This window comes from Solea senegalensis, linkage group LG6, assembly GCF_019176455.1.
Source record: "Solea senegalensis isolate Sse05_10M linkage group LG6, IFAPA_SoseM_1, whole genome shotgun sequence".
Classification (NCBI taxonomy): Eukaryota; Metazoa; Chordata; class Actinopteri; order Pleuronectiformes; family Soleidae; genus Solea; species Solea senegalensis.
The window spans coordinates 11109644-11129241 of NC_058026.1; the positions used below are offsets into that span (position 1 = coordinate 11109644).

The window sequence follows — 19598 nt, forward strand, 5'->3', positions numbered from 1 at the left end:
GTAGATTTGATATGTACATACTGAAGAACATTAAACAGTTTTATACAGAAACTAAATGTGATTATTATTTCCACATACAGAACAAGCTGTAACATAAAAACAGTTTTCCTGTAGATATTCACATTATTTTGGCTTAACATGCTATAACTGCAACCTGCAAATAACACTGATGGTGACCTTATCTCAGGTCACATACATACATAAATGTACTTTTTATTCAATATTCATAACAGGAATTACCCTCTACTGTACAAAGAAATGTTGCTAAACTAAGCAGGTTTACGGCCTCAAAACCATGATTCTTGTTCTAAACCCAGTGTGTAAAGAGAGCTCAGGGCCTGAGAATAAATGGACAGCCAGGTTTAAGAGTCTTTGCACATGTCAAAGTGATCAATGACAATGCGTAGCATACCAGAATCAGCCATAATTCATTCAGAGAAGAGACTCCTCACGCTGCCACCAAGTGTCTCCTCTGTCAAGCTGTTGAAACCATATGGAGAGGAGAGGTTTTAAAGGCGTACAATGAAAAATTCATTAGGTAGCCAAGGAAAGCCGCCTCACTTGTGTTTCCCTTTTCATAAATCTCCAATATTGGAGGTAATCATTCATCTTGGTGAGAAACAGAGGACATGAGAAGCTGCCAGGGAAAAAAGTGAATGTCTAGAAAAAGCCTGAATGCATTTTTGGTGTCTCTGCATTTATCCTGCCAGTTGATAGCAGTACTTGGTTGTGCATTTAACATTTTTCAAAAAAACATCTGTAGCGAGATTAAGACTGCGATCAAAACTGATTACAAATGATTCCTGATTCTTGATACATAATGCTTTTTTATACAGTGGAAGAATATTGTTGTTATTATTATTGTTATTATTATCATTATTGTTGTTATTATTATATAAAACACTACAACTTATTTGTTGAGATGTATTTTATCTGGGTCAGAAAAATCTTGTGTGTCAATGTAAAAAGTACAATGATTGCCTCTGGATTTTAAGTGCTCAGAAATTACAGACTGGAAGCCAAGATAGGGGAATGATTTCTATTTCTGAAACTTTGTCTCCATCCAGTGGACAAGTACAGTGGTGTGAGAGGCTGCCGCTACAAAACTTAGTGCCCATCTGACCACACAGATGCATTACTAGATTTATTGTCTCTCTATTAACAATACCCAATATATGGTGGGATTATTTGGTGAATGTAATGTATATATGTACATATCAAATATACAAGAAAATACAAACTATTTGAGTATATACAAACGTTTTAAAGGCAATATGAGATCTCAAATAAAAGTGATGCGCAATCCATACATACAGAGTCAATAAATTGTGTAAATTGTGACAATTCAAATCCAAATGTTTTACATATGACTTCCCAGCAGAAAGACTGCCAACCTTGTACAATGACTTTATCCTGAGGCGTTTAAAGCCTATTAGTAAAATAATTTGATTAATAATCGACATTTTTTTTATTTGAAGTGAATGATACGGTAATATAATATTATGTCGTGATTATTATTATTATTGTTGTTGTTATTTAATTATTATTATCTCGTGATAATTCACAAAATCCTGCCTGTGACCTGACGTTTGTTTTCTGTTATCGCGAGACTTCAGCGCCGCTTTCATTCCACTCCTCCAGCAAAGCGCCATTTTCGGCGTTGTCACTGTACTACACTACAGCATGCTGTGGTCAAACAGATAATAAGACTAGTGTTTTTGTAGGAATTCATTCGCAGTATTTCTCAAAATGGGACGGAAAAAGAAGAAGCAGATGAAGCCATGGTGCTGGTATCCTTTTCATCGGACCACAAAATAACAACTTATCGCTGCCAGGAGCTACTCGTTAGTTGGACAAAAGGAAGGCCTACGCTACCATGTCCGGAGTTAATCGGCTTGTAAGCTAACATTAGCAGAAACCGTTGCTGTTTATGTGCTTTAAAATTAAAAACGTGTGGTTTTGGGTGTATGTATACGGACGCGGGAAACGTTAAACTAACGATAAAACTAATGAATGTGAATCTGATATGAGCTAATGTGTTACTCGGAAGACGATTCCGGGTAGTGCTAGGATAGCGTTTCAAGCGCTAACGGAAACGTACGTGGGTTTCGAACAATAAAATGTCTATTTTCTCATCAGCTCTCTTCAGTAGTAATACTTTTTCGTTCGAAATCTTATGAAAGTGTTGATTAATGGTGGCTCGTCACAAGATATTTTGGCAAACATACCCGAAACATCAATGCCCTCTCACAAACGGGTGTTTTTTAAAGCTCCCTATTTTCTCCGAGAATGCTTTCATTTTTTTAACTAACACCAACGTTAATTTGAAGCGTACCTGTGCATTTTATCCACTTAGATGAACTCGGTGTTTTACTGTGAGTTGTGCTTATGTTTATTTTCTTCGGATATGTTTCTTAACAGTTTCCTCCTAGGTATTGCAATCGAGACTTCGATGATGAAAAGATTCTTATTCAGCATCAGAAAGCTAAACATTTTAAATGCCATATTTGCCACAAGAAGTTGTACACTGGCCCAGGTTTGGCCATTCACTGCATGCAGGTTGGTGTCCTTTTATTTTTAATTTTTTTTTAGACCTGGTTTAATTTCTTTTGTTTGGTATTTTCCGTACATTTGTAGTGATGCTGAATTTCCCTTCCATATGATTGTATCTTAATCACTTTGCACATGCTTCAGGTACATAAAGAGACTATTGACAGTGTACCAAATGCCATTCCTGGAAGAACAGACATTGAGCTGGAAATCTACGGCATGGAGGGGATTCCAGAAAAAGACATGCAGGAGAGAAGGCGAACATTAGAACAGAAATCTCAAGGTTTGTATACTTGCTGGGTGATTGTATATTTGTGGGCTAAATTGTAGTTTTGCAGAATGAAAATTACCTCATATTTATTTGCAGAGCCATTAACTGAATAAAGATTTTGTAAGAATATAATTGTTCTGTTTGTAGAGAGCCAAAAAAAGAAATCAAATCAGGATGATTCTGATGAGGACGATGATGATGACGAAGCAGGACCATCAGCTCAGCAGGTTGTCGCTGTCCAGCCTCAGACAGGCTACGTGGCTCCCATGACCCAGCCTGGGATTCCTCCTGTGGCTGGTACGCCTGGGATGCCACCTGGGGCATATCAAGGTAAGGACTTTTTAATAAACAGTGCAATTTAGGAATTGACACAAGTATAACATGACATTTTAAAAACAATAAATCAGTAGTCTCATTCCAGAAGCTCAAGTGGATTCACCTCTGAGAGTTTGGTTGAATGTGTAAATGTTGACGAGGAGATTATAGATAATAGATTATAATCCTTATTGTTTAGGAATGCTGATTCAGCTATCCCCAACTATTGGAACTATGATTTTCCCAGCAGGGTTAGCTCAGCAGTCTTGTAGAGATCTGGCAAAATTTGTGGAGAGAAAAAATTGTAACAAAGTATATTATGCACATATTTTCTATGTAAAGTGATGATTTACTCTCATTTTTTATTCACAGGAATGCCCCCGATGATGCCTGGTGTTCCCCCTATGATGCATGGCATGCCTCCTGCAATGCATGGAATGCCACCAGGGTAAGTGTGCACACGTTTATCATGCCCTTTGTTTGTCTGACTGCAGAATTACAACTGAATCGGTTTCAAGAAGAAAAAAAAAACAATCATGAAGTGGGGTTTTAAGGGTTGGCAGAGGTGTGTAATCTCAGCACTTTCCATTTATCAGAGATTTATGGTAGTTGGTTTGATTTTCTTAGATAGTTCATTATTTAATTGTGTTAATTGATCATGTTTTTTTTACATTACATTACATGTCATTTAGCAGACGCTTTTATCCAAAGCGACTTACAAAAGTGCAGTTTTAAGTCCAATAGATATTTAGTTTCTTATTTTTTCCTGTGTAGGATGATGCCAATGGGAGGGATGATGCCTCCCATGATGCCAGGGATGCCTGGAATTCCCCCAGGTGAGTTGTCCTTAAGAACATTAATGTCTTATGTCTTTAATTTTTACCTGTATTGTTATTTTGATTTTGTCTCTTGTATTACTAACCTTGCTTATATTCATACACAGTTAACCACAGCTGATGTAGCTAAACATGGTTTTGTAAACCATATACAAACAGCAGTTTAAAAATAATTCTGTCAAAAGGATTTTAGTCATTTATTTTATGATGGATATGATGGAAATATTTAAATTGCACATATTTGGTCTGTTGCTCAGGAATGCCACCCCACTTGGCCCCAAGGCCAGGGATGCCTCACATGGCACCGTCTCCCACAACGGGAGTGATTCCCAATCGACCGGTAGTACCAGTAGCTCAGCCTGCAGTCACCAAACCTCTCTTTCCCAGTGCAGCACAGGTGAGCTCCATGCGACCTTCACATGTACTGCCTGTGGTATTAGTCTCTGTGCACCCTTTTCTAATTTTTGACTTGTCTACCTTTTTAAGAAATGAAACTCTTTTATACGCATTACAAATAATGTGCGTGTTTTGCTTTCCACTTATTTATCTAAAGTGCTGATGTCTTTTCCTTCCTCAACAGTTTACTCCTGCTCTTATTATAGTCTTTGTCAATTTAAATCAGTGTTGCGACTTTTTTGTAAAATCCGATTTCTCAATTGAGTTTTTGATTGTTTGGACATGTTACATGCCAATGCTGTGCTCTCCTTTCCGCCACGCTGCAGATGAGCACAGCAGCGGTTTCTTCTGCACCTGCAGACACTCAGTCTGCCACCTCCCAGCCTCCCTTTCCTAGCACGCCTCAAGTATGCTTACAGAGAGGACTTTGACATAAACCATGGCAGCTGCATGTTGCTGAATTTTTAACTCTGTTTATAAATTCTTAAGCTATAAACAAGGCTGCTCATTAACAGTATTTGCCCTATACACAACGTGTGCATCCAAACAATCCCTGTAGTCTAGGATAAGTTATTAAGATGAGTGACATAATATTTGTATGAGAGCTTTATTGTTGTGCATGTGCTTTATTTGATTAACTCAGAATGGGTCATAATAAGGAACTTGTATGGATTTCAGTTTGCATTGTCTCCCCTTCTTAACCTCAGAGCATGAATTTTGCACCAGCTATTCATCATGCTTTGAAAGTCTTGTGCAGTTTGTAGCATTTGTTAGCTGTAGTTTGCTGTTGTAGGTTCATATTTCACGCAAAGTTTGCACCAAGTTTCACTAAATTATCTACACATAACCTGCCATTTATGTATTAAAAAACCCCAGCAACAACTCATTTTAAAAGAATCAGAATGAGCAAGTCCATGAATGCTATAAGACACTAGAAAGGGCAATTTCTAAAGAAATTGCAGTGGGATTGCTGCCTTCTGCCTGAGCTGACACCAATCTGACATGCTGCATTGAATTGGTAGAATGATCAGTTGAAGTTTCCAATTGACTGAATATTTAGAAAGAAGTTGACACTTAGTGCAAAATGACAGATTGAAAGTTAGAAATGCATTCAAGATATGAAAATATCTGTGGTAACCACAAAAATGAAGAAGACAAGATACAACACAACTGGTTATTGGCTGAAATAATGACCACTGCACTGGTGGCTAAACTGGCGAAGAGCACCTGTGCATGACGAGCTGATGTGCTGCAACAATGTATTGTGTCAATCTGTGACTGTCGTTGTCTACCATTGCTTGACTGACTTTTGCTTTTGATAACTTAATAACTTGCATTTGTGATAATATCACATACCACTTTGTTTAGCCACTTAAATTTACTGTGGTGAAACTGTATGTACCACAATGGCCCTAACATCCAGAATGTTCTCAATGAGACTGGGGAAGGTCAGTTAATATTGCGTTCCTCTCACCTAGAGTCACAGATGAAGTTCTGAAAGTCACATTTTATGAAGAGAGCAAGTTGAAGAGGAATTATTAAGAGTTGAACCTCGCTCCATTTTAAGGTGTGATGTCATCCACTGTAGCTGTTGACCTTTCATGCAATACACTCTAATGTAAAATTCTAGAAAAGGCTGAAAATTCCATTCATTTTTTAATTGTAACTGTGACAGATCTATGAAGGCCCTGAATGAACTGAATTTAGGGATGCAATAACTGAGGTGAATGTTGATTGAATGAAAACAAATGAATGACATGAAAATGAAAAAAAGCCACAGAAGAACAACATATATTGTAATAAGTATTTACAATGGTGTTGTCTCTGGTTTGTCTTTAAAACGGTGTTATAACATAATTCAAAATGATTAACCAGGTTTCTTGTCTTTGCACAGGCCCAGCAGAGCGCTTCAGGAACAGCACCTTCAAACTCTCACAGTACAGCCGCCTCCTCAGACCCTCCCAAAGCAACATTCCCTGCCTACACCCAGCCCTCTGTCTCTTCTTCCTCTTCCACTTCTTCTTCTAACCCCTCTAGCAACACTGTGGCCAAACCCCCAGCCACAGTGACTACTAAGCCTGCCACTCTCACCACCACGAGTGCAACTAGTAAGTTGATCCACCCTGATGAGGATATCTCACTGGTAAGTAGCTTGAGCTTTCTGTTTTGCTCTTTTCACAGTAAGTAATGACTGATACAAATATAATACATTTAGTTGCATAAGACAGTGGGTTATCGCAGCGGTTTTTATTATGATTTTAGATATTTTTGTTACATCTTCCAGAGCATCTAGAATTGTATATTGTTACTCATAAAACATATGTTAAAGGATAATTGTGAACTTTAATATGTTCAGTCTGAAGTCAGGGCATGTCTGCTTTGGTACCCAATTCCTCATAATCTTTGTAAACATTAATGTTTGTGCTTTGAGGGGCAAACCAGTGTTTCTCAAGTCTGAATCTTTGCCTTGTGTGTTTTCCTTGTCAACAGGAAGAGATGAAGGCACAGTTGCCTCGTTATCAGCGTCTTATACCCCGGCCGGGTCAGGCCCATGTGGCTGCTCCCTCTGTGGCGGCTGTGGGCAGCATGATGCCCCCACAGCAAGGCATGCCACCACAGCAGCCTGGAATGAGGCATCCCATGCATGGTAAGAAAACGTGTGAAGAATGTTATATTTTTAAAAGTAATTCTGCTCAAAGCACAATACGTCCTCTGACCACTGACAGAAAATAATAGAGAACCACTGGCTTAGACCAAAATATGCCAAATCCCCCTTTTCTCTACAAGTACATAGCAATTTGTCTGGTTACCTTAAAGGGCAGATGTCCAAATATGAATTTGGTTGCGGTTCGATCCCTTTAAAAAGCAGCACTTAATATTTTACAGATGCTTAATTTCCAGAATCTGTAAGAAGAACTGCAGCGTTTACACATTCATGTCTCCATGTGTTGCCTCTGTAGGTCAGTATGGTGCTCCTCCTCAGGGCATGCCAAGCTACATACCAGGTGGGATGCCTCCATATGGGCAGGGTCCTCCTATGGTTCCCCCTTACCAGGGAGGCCCTCCCATGGGTATGCGGCCGCCCGTCATGTCTCCGGCTGGACGCTACTGAAGCAGCATTGCAGCCACCACATTAGGTTTGAGGTTAACACCTTTCTCTCATCATCATTGTGCTTTTTCAAACCTAGCAGCAAGCAAAGAACAGTAAGACCGGTGGCGGTGAAGACGAGCATTATTTGTTACGACACATGGACATTTAATGTAACATCTATATTGGAAAACAGCCAGACACCACACACGTTCCTGACAGATATTTTGTGGTTATTTGATTTACATGTGAGGATATATATATATATATTTTTTCCCCATAGGTTTCACTCAGGTTTATAGAAGTGAAGTGTGGTAAAAAGATTCATATTTCTTTTGAAGCTGCTGGAGTTACATGAACGTACCAACCCCCCCTTACACAGGCAAGTTTCTCTTGTAAACCTTTGATTAATTCTGTTGTTTATTTCTTTGGTAGAATGATTGAGGCCCTCACAGCACGTGTAGGTGCTGTTGGACTTGCGTCCCCAACCTTGGTTGGTGAGGGTCTCAATAGTGATGATGATTCCAGCTGAGTAGGGTTACAAATCCATGGCTCACCAGTCTTCTAGCTTTATTCTTATTTCAGGTTTGTTTTTAATATTTCCTGGTTAAAAGGGTACCTGTAATGCATCCTTTGTAATGTTTAATGAGTCTGTTGTAATAAAAACCCATCTTGAAATCCACTGCTGGTTTGTCCTGACGTGCGTTGGAGGTGAGTGATAAAGGTTTGTTCCAATGTTGTTGTTCTAGACTTATTTTTGGCTCTAACAGATTACCAAGATTTCATCAGGTATTGTTAAAAACTCATCAATTTAAACAAGTTTGTTATCCTCTTCTTTTGTCGAGTAAACCTTTTCTTTTTAATGAAATACTGGATTTTTAAATGCAAAATAGATTCTTGAATCTTTTCAGAAAAAGTGAAAAAAGTAAGTGCACTGTTGCACCACCAGCCCAAAGCTTGAGATGTTGCCCAATTTCTGTTTCCATATACTTCACATCACTCTATGAAATGACAACTGGGAGACCTGTAGATCTCTTAACTTGTACTGTGATCAAAAAGTACTTTTTCTCACATTTACAGTAGTACTCATACATGCATGAAAACTTTAATATTGTTTTACCATGTGTCATAAACCCTGTGGATTTCAAGGGCGAACACAATAAATCTGACAATACAACAGCTCTGTGTTAAACTCCCTATTTAATGAAACTACAAAGTCAATAACGGTCGTAAATGCATTCGCCTTTTCTAATCCAGCAGTTCAGTGATTCCATGTGTGGGTAAAAGTATGATGGAATATTGGTTGATACTTTGATATGACGTTTCTTTGCCTCATTAGGTACAAGTTGCATACATGCTTAATCTGTCCGTGATAAAGTGTGTCTGGTGAAGTTTCAAAATTTCTTAAGACCAGACAAGAAATGCAAACCACTGACACACCACCATATGCTGCTGAACAGTAACTCCAAATGGATCAACACTTAAATTGCTGTTTAGTGCAGTGCTAGTTTGTATTGCTGGGTATTTTTTGTTGATGTCACCTGCATTAATCCTCTGATCTAGGGTCTCCTGTACAGAAATCAAACATGTTCACGCCAAATATGATCCAGTATTGAACACAAAAGACCATGGTGGTGCAACACGTGTTCTTCGGTATATAGTGTGGCACAAGATTTACCTCTGCCCATATCACTTACTGTTGTGTATTTGTTTTTGTTGTTTGTAGCACATCCATATCAGCTTTTCAGCCTTAAAACCCACTCAGCTGGCATGACAGGTCAGTTAATCCCAGTAAGTACCTGATGTTTATTAAAGTGTGGGTCTGTCCTCTTCCACTTGATGCTTGGCCTTGTATTGACACAATGATTTGCACAGAAGCATATGTTTGAGCTTTTTAAATGAACGATGAGGACTTGTGGTGTCAGAAGTGGCAGAGGATTGACATGAGGACATGTTTGTTCCATGTTAAGTGAGCGACATCTTGATGCACTGACATGTAAATGTTAAATGTGTACGATTTGTCCTATTGGGTATAAAATGAACTAATATGGTAAGTAGTCAGGTTGAGTGTGTGTGAAGGTTTCCTAAATATTAACATACAATGAGAAAGAAAGGAAACAATTCTCATATGGAGGTGATCAACAGTTAAGAATACCTTTAGTGTCACTCTCCTTATCCAAGTGCGAATAAGAAAGTACGATGGCCTTTAGGTTGCATTAAATGTTGCAAAACATGGCTGCACATCATGGTGTCGTAAATGGAAGCAAAGCTGCTCCTGTGTAATAAAGACATTCCCAAGGTAATGTAAACACAGATGTTCTTAATGTGTTGACAATGGATAAATAACATCAGTGTTTTCCAGTTTCTGTTTATAGATTCCCCAACACTGGACATTTAAAGGAGAATTTCTCAAAAATGAGAAGCTTATTTTAATGAGCAAAATAAGTTAAACGTAATTTTGTATTTGGGGTTGAAATCTACAGTCCAAAGCCACTTTATTAGGGACACTGGCCAACTGGTAGAGAGGCAGGATTGGTGACCTACTGTAGCCCACCTGCTCTAAGGTTTGATCTGGTGTGTGTTCACAGTTGGTCTTCTGCTTACCTTGCTTTTAAGGAGTGTCATTCAGTTATTCCACTCAAGAATGAGCCAAACTACTTTCTATAATATATAGTGACATAATGTAATTTTTCTGCGTTTCAAATGAAGAAACATGTTCCAAACATTTGTCTTCTACCAACCGTCTTACTTGCTCCAAAAAGACAAGCGGTAGACGATACCTTCAACAGCCACCTGCCATATATATAAAAAACATCATGAAATTATATAAATTAACTAAATTTAAACCTCAAAATATTCCACACTATTGCATTACATTGATATTGAATTTATTAAATTAATACTTTAATGACTACAGTGTGACCGGTCTGATTATTCTCCTCTCCTTAGAACTGCTGTTGACTGGATATTATGGTCTGTAAACTCTAAAGATAGTTTTGTGTGAGATTCTCAGTGCATCATCAGTTTCTTAAATATCCAGATCAGCCTGCCTTGCACCAACACTTCTTCTTTCAGATGTTTGATTTAAACAGCAGGTCTCTTGACCATGTCTGAATGCTTTGAGTTGCTGCCATGTGATTGGCTGATGAACAAGTGTACCAAATAAAGTGGCTGGTAAGTGAACATTTAAGATATAATATTGCTATTCCAGCGTTTTTATTTTCAGGGAATACCACACATGATATTTTGTATTAATCTCAGTTGTATTTTCTTTTTTTGATTTGGGTGTCCTAACAAATAGTAAAAGCTGGTTGTCAAATGTTTTCAAAGACATGAACAGATATATGTTTTATTTAAAATAAAAATGTATGCACTGTTCATCTGCCACTTGTCTTTTTTCCCCTGTCCTCAGGTTAAATGTTCCGGTGAGATCTACCATTCTCAAAATGTAACACATTCACAAACGAGTGTGCCCTCTAGTGGCACATGTGTTGTAGTACACCAAAGATCAAAATGAAAACAACCCCAAACAGGATATTCTTATTGTTAAATAACATTAGCCCTGTTGTAATTAAATAAACTGTAGTGCTATAAATAATAATAATAATATTATAATTGTCACCCGCAAAACAGTGCAACCTTAAATCTGGAAATCTTAGATTTGAAATAAATTGCAACACATTAACTTAAATCTGTTTTACAACAATTTTACTGAATTTACTAATTATAAAATGTGCACAATTATCTAAAATGATTATACTTAATAATTTTTCTAAGATTTCTTTGCTTTTAAATATTTTTTCTTTTTCTGTTATTATATCCTTACCCTAGCTTGGTGAATACATGAGGTCACTGCATTTAGAAAAAGATTTGCGAGGACATAGTGTGCTATCTTTGGTCAGTGAAAGTTATATTGAATATACAGTATTTTTTTTTTTTTTTATTGAATTTCTGTAGAAGTGCAGCACTTTTATTAGACCAGCTAAATACAGGTGTCAGTTAGTAGACTGACAATCTAATTGTGGTTTTCCTGCAGCAGTAACACCTCCGGCTCACATGGACTTTGTCTTATACTGAAACAAGGTGTTTGAAGCATGTAAATCAGTAACAGAGTAACACCACCTGTGCCATTGCTTCAATAATCATTTGGACATATGATTAATAAACACAAGCTACAGTTAATATGGATCACTGGCTTTACTAGAACTAACTGAAGAAATCACTAACTCCACAAAAAAAAAACAACGTAATATTTATCGACTTAAAAGAAAGCCTTCGACACAATAGATCACATTATACTAAAAAACTTGGCATCAGAGGGATTGTTTTTTGACAACAGGAAACAGTTTGGACATCAAATGTGGTGTCTCCCAGGGGTCAGTGTTGGGACCAAAATCTTTCCTTCATATTAATGACAGATGAAAGCTATCTAAGCACTAAAACTCAACACTACAAATATTTGTTCTGGGGACAATTTAAGGGAGCAACTGGAGGAGGTTACAACTAATATTGTTAGAAATAGCAATAAATGATCAGTAAACTTCAATAAAACTAAAGTAATATTATTTGAAAACATGAAGGACTTTAAGAGGACCTACAGTTTTCACAAGGTACAGGGTAACGGCAACAACTCGGTGTTTACTGTGTATGTATGTAATCTCTGTTAAATCTCTGTAATCTAGACATTTATGTAGTCTGTTATTCTGTAGTCTGTACATTAATTTTTTCACATCCTAATTTTAACATTTTTCTTTTGTGTTTATCTTCATTTACCAGAAATTGAAGATAAAACAGTCATTGTTTATACATTGGCCTTATAGTATGAATTATTGGTTTTCATTCATTATTGTTGTTTTTTTTAATTAATATTATTATTTGGACCACTGTGTTTTTACAAAAGCAGAGAGGACAAACTTAACAAAAGGAAGATAAGGGAAGTGTGAGGGGACGGAACATGAAACTTCACCAGTGAATGTTGCAAAATTTCACACAATGTTCCTTTAATCTGTCTTCCTCACATGCACTTGGACATATCCTGTCTCTAAAGTTTAACATTTTACCAGTTAATTTTTGTAGATGTTGTCATATAAATCCGACAAATTGCCTTTCTTTAAATGTGATTGTTTGATCACAACGTGACATTTGAACCCTTTGGCTCACATTTTCATTGTCTTTGTCGCTCTGTCATTGGTGATTTTATCTGCACTTCACTGACCACTAATGTAAATCATCACCACAAAACAGACACATCCTGTTCAGACACTGACAGACATCGCCACTTCCTCTGAAATATGCAAAATATACTTTCATAAGACGTAGTGTGTATTGTGTGCATAGGGAACTGAGAGTGCAATTTATTTTCAAGGTGAGACCAAAGAAAATAACACAAATGGTGATCAATGACATATCTATATATTCTATTAAATGATGGACTGACTGACTTAATTCATTGTTTTGTAATGGTGGGAGAAGCTGATCCATTGCGCACAGTGTTGTATTTGCTTCCTCTTGCCTTTGTCTTGACACGTGAAGGTGGAGCCTCATGGAGTTCCTCTTGGTTTCATTTAGTCAACCGAAGTTTGAACATCCAGTCTTAAGTGTTCACATGGGTTTTGAAGATGACTGGGGTCCAGATCCTGGCTTGTTTCTGGACTCTGCTCCTCGCTCAAAGTGGATTTGGTAAGTAATTCAGTTCAGTTGCTCAGTTCTGGTGCTCTGATCTCCTGCTGTCTGTTCAATGTGGATTCATTTTAGTGCTAAAGAACAGTCATTTTATTTTAGTCACTTTGAGCTATTTGTTCCTAATTTCTTAAACGGTTTGGACAAAAAAAACCCAACAACAGTTCTGCATCACTTTTATTGATTTATTGATGAATTACACTGGCCATGCTTTGCCGTGCCATCAGTGGTTTGATTGACAGATCATTTTTATTACAATTATAACAATATGGTGGGTTCACATTCCTCAGTTTTTGTCTTTAATATTGTGTTTGTTTTTGAGCACATTGTATTTGCTGCTTTTACAATGGTTTCCTGCTTATATCACCTTTTATTTAACCTTTATTTATACAGGTTATCCCATTGAGACACAGGGTCTCATTTTCAAGAGAGACCTGTTGAGAAACTTTTAATATAAATGTAAAAAGGTTATTTTATTCCAAGGAGAGAGTGATAATTGCACAACCACATTAATAGGAAGAAATAACACCACAAAACACAAGGCAACAATAATGAGTCAATCTTCCTTGTTTTTGTAAATTAACCCTTGTGTGATCTTCAGGTCTGTGGAAACCTTTTTCAATGTGTGCTAAAAGAAAGTTTATGCTTTTTTTTTAACCCCAAACTTAATAACCTTGGACCATTTTCTGTGAAGAACATAATGAACATATTTTCAATAACTGCACACTTCACATGTGGTGTTCAGGAGAGTAAAAAAAATCTTAACTTTTTCTTTGTGTATGATTTTCTCACCAAAACCGAGAATAACTCGCATACATTAATTTGGTCTAAGCGAGCTAAATGGCAAATACTAATCACAAATAATGTTTATGTTACTTGTAACTGGACTAAAGCAAACATCTTATTAGTAATTTTACTTAAAATGTTATTGCTGTATTGATTGTATTGAACGTAATTACGCAGTCGGTGCGACAGACCTGTGAAAACTGGCTGTGTTACGCAACCATTTATTCTGCATTTAAAGGGATGAGGATTCAAATTAAAAATGAATTTAAATTAAAGACAATTCCATTATCAGGATCCACAGTCCATAGTTTTGCCAGTTTCTGTCCTGACAGAGAGAATTTTATTATACTGAAGCAGATTCTGAGCACTGAGATATAGTGCTCAGGGACACACAGACACTGACACAGTGAAAATGTTGGATTAAGAGATAAGAGATAATGTCATAGTAGAGGGCATATAAATAATAATGAACTTCTTTAGAGAAATGTCTGTTATTGTTACACAAATAACAAATAAATGAAGTACCGGACCAAGATAAAGATGATTACTGAAACCCACAGTGAGGAAACTTTGAAAAGATTGGTAAACCACATTCCTATCTTCTTTCTTTTGTTACTCAATTGTTATTTGCTTTAAAAGGTTTTGATATTTTGAGATCATGGTATATTATGCATTCTAATGTGAGGACAACAATAATAAGTAATATTTTTGAAAATGAAGATTGTAGCCAGTGCAGAGTGTCATGAAAATCAACCTGTGAGAGACGGAGGGCTGTCAAGACAAAGTTGTGACACATCTTTAAAATAAAACTAAAATGCATGATCTGTGTCCAAACACTTTTTTTCTCTTTGTTTCTGTCCAGTGTGCAGTGACATTCAGTTCCTGGAGAGACATGAAGGAGAATCTGTGGTTCTTCCCTGTGCCGTTGAGCAGAGAAACCTTCCTCCCTTCGGTGTCTACCTGAAGCGCAGCTGGTTACAACCCACGAATGTGCTGTTCATGTACACCAAGAGCGACTCCGTCGTGGAAAACGATGCTGACCAACACCGCGTCAGTGTCAGTGGCGACCCGAGCAGCCATGCTCTCAATGTGACCATCTCTGAGCTGAGGGTCAGTGACACAGACAGGTACCACTGTGAGTTTTACTTCAATAACCCTTCGTCTGAAGATGACCGCATACGTGGAAACACTGAGTTCTTCCTCCTCGTCACGGCTGGTGGGTTTTTGTCTTTTTTTTTCTTTTTCTCATTTCATCCCACACACAGAACACGTCCACAAGTGATTGCTGAAGTTCCTTCCTCCCTACCTACTGTACCTACCTACCTACTTACATACCTACCTACCTTAAATAGTTAATAGTAAAATAGTTTGCTTCATATGAATTTATACGTTGGGACAAATTGTAGTTCTTGTCGTATTACTCAGTTTAAAAAGGTTTTTGTCATTGTATAGAATACAGCAAGGACAAGGACAAAAAAAACTGAAACAAGACACAATTCTACAGAGACAGTCGTCACTACTCAGAAACGAGAGTTGTTCTCAACAGATCTACTGATTATTGTCTAACACATAATAATTTGATTATGAGAACAAATTATTTAGCAATGTTCTCATTTCCAAATGATCTCATGTGTTTGAAATAAGACCTCAAGAGGTTCATCAGAGGTGCATGACATCAGTTTTTCTGCCCTTTCCTCTCTGGAGACGCCCCTGGGTCTCTGGACATAGGGTTGGTAGAGACATGTGCCGGGGGCTCGGCCGCGCTCCCCTGTCTCCCCCCAAACGGGGAAGGCTTGGCCGTTGAGGGAGTCAGTCTGAAGAGGCAGAGGGGCAAGGCTCCTGTGGAGCTGTTGTACCACTCAAAAGGTCACCGTGGCATCAGTCCTTCCACCTCCTCCTCCTCTTCTTCCTCTTCTGCCTCTCAGTTTCCCACTGAGAGAGTGCAGCTGTCCTCAGCCCCCAGCCCTGGTGGCATCACCTACAACCTCACCCTGCAGCAGCTGCAGCCAGAAGAAAGTGGCCTGTACAGCTGCCAGCTGCTGGTGCACGGCAGGTCCGAAACCATCTCCACTCTAGGGAGACAAGTGTTCTTTGTATCTGTGCAAGGTGGGTCACGTACGTCGCAGCAGGACTTCATCACCAGGGTCATTTAGTCACTTCATATTATCTCTCCTGGATGAAGCCGAAGGTCCAGTGTGTAAGAATTAGTGACATCTACAGTGGTGGTCTTTGAGTACCAGAAAGGATGTCGCGATGAAACTTTTGCTTCAAAAAAAAACAAGCTGTTGTAGAAACGTGGCAGCACAAAATGGCGTCCTTTGAAAACCACGCCCTTGAACTAAGTGTGTATCGAAATAAAAATGTAAAGATTTTTTATTTTTGATTAGTGATTACACACTTATAGAAACATCCTGATCTCGTCTTCATGTTACACACTGGACTTTTGCTTGTTTCCTTGCGTGTGTGTAAGCATTATGTTCATCTGTTCACATGTATCTGATGGGTGTGTGGTTTTGTGGTGAGTAGGGCAGTTGTATAATTAGGTTTTATTTTCCACTGAAGCTGACCAACTTTGTACACCAGGTCAGTGTAAGTCATTAAGCATTAAAAAGTTGTTTAGTCTGCCTTAAATAAGACAAACACCAGAACCAGCTACTTCACCTCCAGTTAAGTATTATCATTGTGTTCAAAACCTGATTAATAGTATTGTTAATTTTTGTTTTGTTTTGCTGAATGAATGTGTATGAATCCATTAATATTATTCATATTATTATCGTCTTTTTTTCTTTCTTTTTTTTATAGAATTCATATTTATTGACCGTAAGACTATCACCTTTTTTGACCACAAGTTATTGATATATGAAATGATGAGCAAGTGAAGAATCAAATTATTCACAAAAAGTGATCCTAACGTTGATAAAATATAATTTGCCAATGAAAAAAACATGTCTAGAAGCCTAGAACCAGGAAGGAAACCAAACGGGTTTCTGCAATTTCAAGTCTAACGTTCATGGACTGCCTTTATTTTCAAGTTAGTTAAATCTAAGGTACACGTGAGACGTGAAGTGGCAGACACAAATGTGGTGCATCGGTGAAGGTGGTTCGGGCTTTTCCTTGGTTCCTCAGGAGTGTTTTGCGTTTTGCTGCAGCAGTGAAGTCAAATTTCTTCTTTTCTCCACAGGCCATCACTGCAGCTGCTCCAGCTACACCACCCTGCTCTACGCCGTGTCCTCAGCTGCAGCCCTCCTTCTCGTCTCCATCCTCATTGGACTTGTGGTGATGTATAAAGTGAGTGGACTCACAGTCTTCTTCTGCTGTGCTATCTTGACACTACACATGAATGGTATGGGGGGAAAAATAAAAAAAAATAGTCGCTGTGAAAAACACCTGCTTGTGAAGGAGCGTGTCAGAGACTTCCTCTGCAGCTCACCACAAAACCACACGAGTTTCTTAACTTGTTGCTATCAGATGTCAGCATGTTTTCTACAAGCCCGGGGAGCAAGGCCATGAAACATGAATTTTACTTCTTTGTTTAGCATTAATGCATTGAGTGAACTGAACTAAGATAAGATAAGATAGTCCCGTATTTGTCCCGCAGTGGGGGAATTTACATTGTTACAGCAGCAAAGACAGTAAAGATAAAGATAATAAATAATAAACATACATTGCCAAAAAAAGTACAATATACAAAGATATTAACATTAAAACTATATATATATATCTATATATATATATAGATATATATATATATATCTATATATATATAGATATATATATACACATATATATATAAAAGTTAAAATTGAATGTAGAATGAGCATTATAGTTTGCAGAATATACACAGTATGAGCTTGATATTTACATTCTAAGCGAAGAGTGTAAATTTACATGAAATTTCAACATGAACATGAAATCTCAACATGATACTTAAAAATGAAACTTCAACATGCACTTTCAACATGAAACAAATGGTAATTTGTTGATGGTCCCTAAATGATACTGCGGTAGTTAAGAGCGATGGGTCAGACACTGAATAAGCCGTGGTCGACCAGCTATCACTGGGTGGAAATGGAGGAGGGTGCCACCAGATCTGAAACTAATTTCGCTGCGTAACCATAAACCAATAAAACATGTCTCTGTGAAAACCAGAGATTGTGAGAACTTCCTCTTGAGGAAGCTGGAAATGACAAACTCTGATTTTAACACAGGAAATCAAGCTAGAGCCTACAGGTGGTTTGCTCCACTCACTGATTTGTTTTTCTGTCTTGGTGACTGTCAGGGCAAAGCACGCCACCGTGTCAAGTCTCACCATCAGGCTCCCATTTACGAGGAGATGGTCGGGGTGAAGCCTCCCAGCCGAAAAACGGCCCCTCACCATCTGGAGGAAACGGAATCTTCTGAGTACAGAAACTGCCACGTGAAGAAATCCTGCCATGAAAACCACTATGAAAGTCCGAGTGGAGCCCTCTTTTCCAGAATAAATTAGATGCTTATTGACGTCTCAGCATCATGAACGAGACAGTGGACTCCTGTCATTTCACACATTAACAGCTAAGATTCTCCTCATGCTGTAGGAATTCTTTAAAAAAAAATTGAGCAATATATACAAACTATGTTTTCACCAGATTGATATCATATGTAAAATGTTAATGTAAATGTGTCTTGTGTGGTTTTGATGAAGTGTTTTCTGCTGCTGTAGATCATCTGCTTCAAGGTTGCTAAACATGGCTCTTCTCCATCTCTTGGTTGAGTTACTGTTCCCTTTCTATCATCTCGCACCAGTATGGCCGTCCCTCTCTAACCTCTGACCTCCAGCATGAACGAGACAACTGCTGAAGACGATTTTCTATAAATCCTAGAGATGTTTGTGCCTTAAAATCTCAGTTGACGAGCAGCCATGCCACATTCGCTTACTTCCCCATTCTGGTTCAGGAGCTCGTCTTGCTCATGTCTACATGCATTGAGTTACTACTGTGTGATTAGCTGGGCATTTACATAAACAAATATTTTACCTGTGTACATGTAAAAACCAAATTTCCGTTGTGGCCTTGGCTCTGAGGACACCTTACAAAAGTCAAAAAACTTGGAACAAAAGCGTTTCAATTTGCCTCCCGTGTCTCTGAATGACGTGTTTTTAAAAATTCTCTTTGTGATTGTTTATATCATGCCTGATTTTGTCCTTTAATGTACATTGGCTGGATATATTAGTGTTTTGTATCTTTTTTGTTATGCTGCCTCCTGTTAAAAATATTTAAGTCCTAATGAGACTTTGCCTGGTTAAATAAAGGATGTATTACAAGGAGATGAAAAGGTGTAATAAACTAATTAATAAAGTGGCCAGTGAGTGTTTATTCACCATTCACAATACTGCGCTGTGTGCGACATTCCTTAGCCTTTGCTTTCTTGCCCCTTGAACTGAATCAATCATAAAGACAATAATAATTAAAGGTGGGAAACAAAGGAAATATTCACATTTACTAATGAATGATTAATCATTAAATTGCCTCCAGATAAGGGACGTTACCTTTACAGTGATGCACTTAAATGCAACTGTGACATACTAAACTGATACTTGGTGCAATTTTGGACGACATACTAAACTATGACTTTTTTGTCACTTTTTGGACGACATACTAAACTATGACATTTTGGTGCAATTTTGGACGACATACTAAAC

General features: G+C 37.9%; 2 protein-coding genes across 2 annotated transcripts; both read left to right on the top strand.

Annotated features, from left to right (window-relative positions):
• The first annotated feature begins 1635 nt into the window (after positions 1–1635).
• On the top strand, positions 1636–8138 carry znf207b (zinc finger protein 207, b). Its single transcript, XM_044027939.1, has 10 exons — positions 1636–1790; positions 2433–2559; positions 2695–2833; positions 2969–3151; positions 3509–3584; positions 3911–3972; positions 4230–4369; positions 6263–6511; positions 6859–7015; positions 7329–8138. Exons 1-10 carry the CDS (start codon positions 1750–1752, stop codon positions 7478–7480), a joined length of 1326 nt encoding a protein of 441 aa, XP_043883874.1. The 5' UTR covers positions 1636–1749; the 3' UTR covers positions 7481–8138.
• A 4386-nt stretch (positions 8139–12524) lies between these two features.
• cd7al (cd7 antigen-like) lies at positions 12525–19257 on the top strand. Its single transcript, XM_044027940.1, has 5 exons — positions 12525–13135; positions 14784–15137; positions 15626–16027; positions 17103–17209; positions 18201–19257. Exons 1-5 carry the CDS (start codon positions 13075–13077, stop codon positions 18405–18407), a joined length of 1131 nt encoding a protein of 376 aa, XP_043883875.1. The 5' UTR covers positions 12525–13074; the 3' UTR covers positions 18408–19257.
• Positions 19258–19598: the final 341 nt, after the last annotated feature.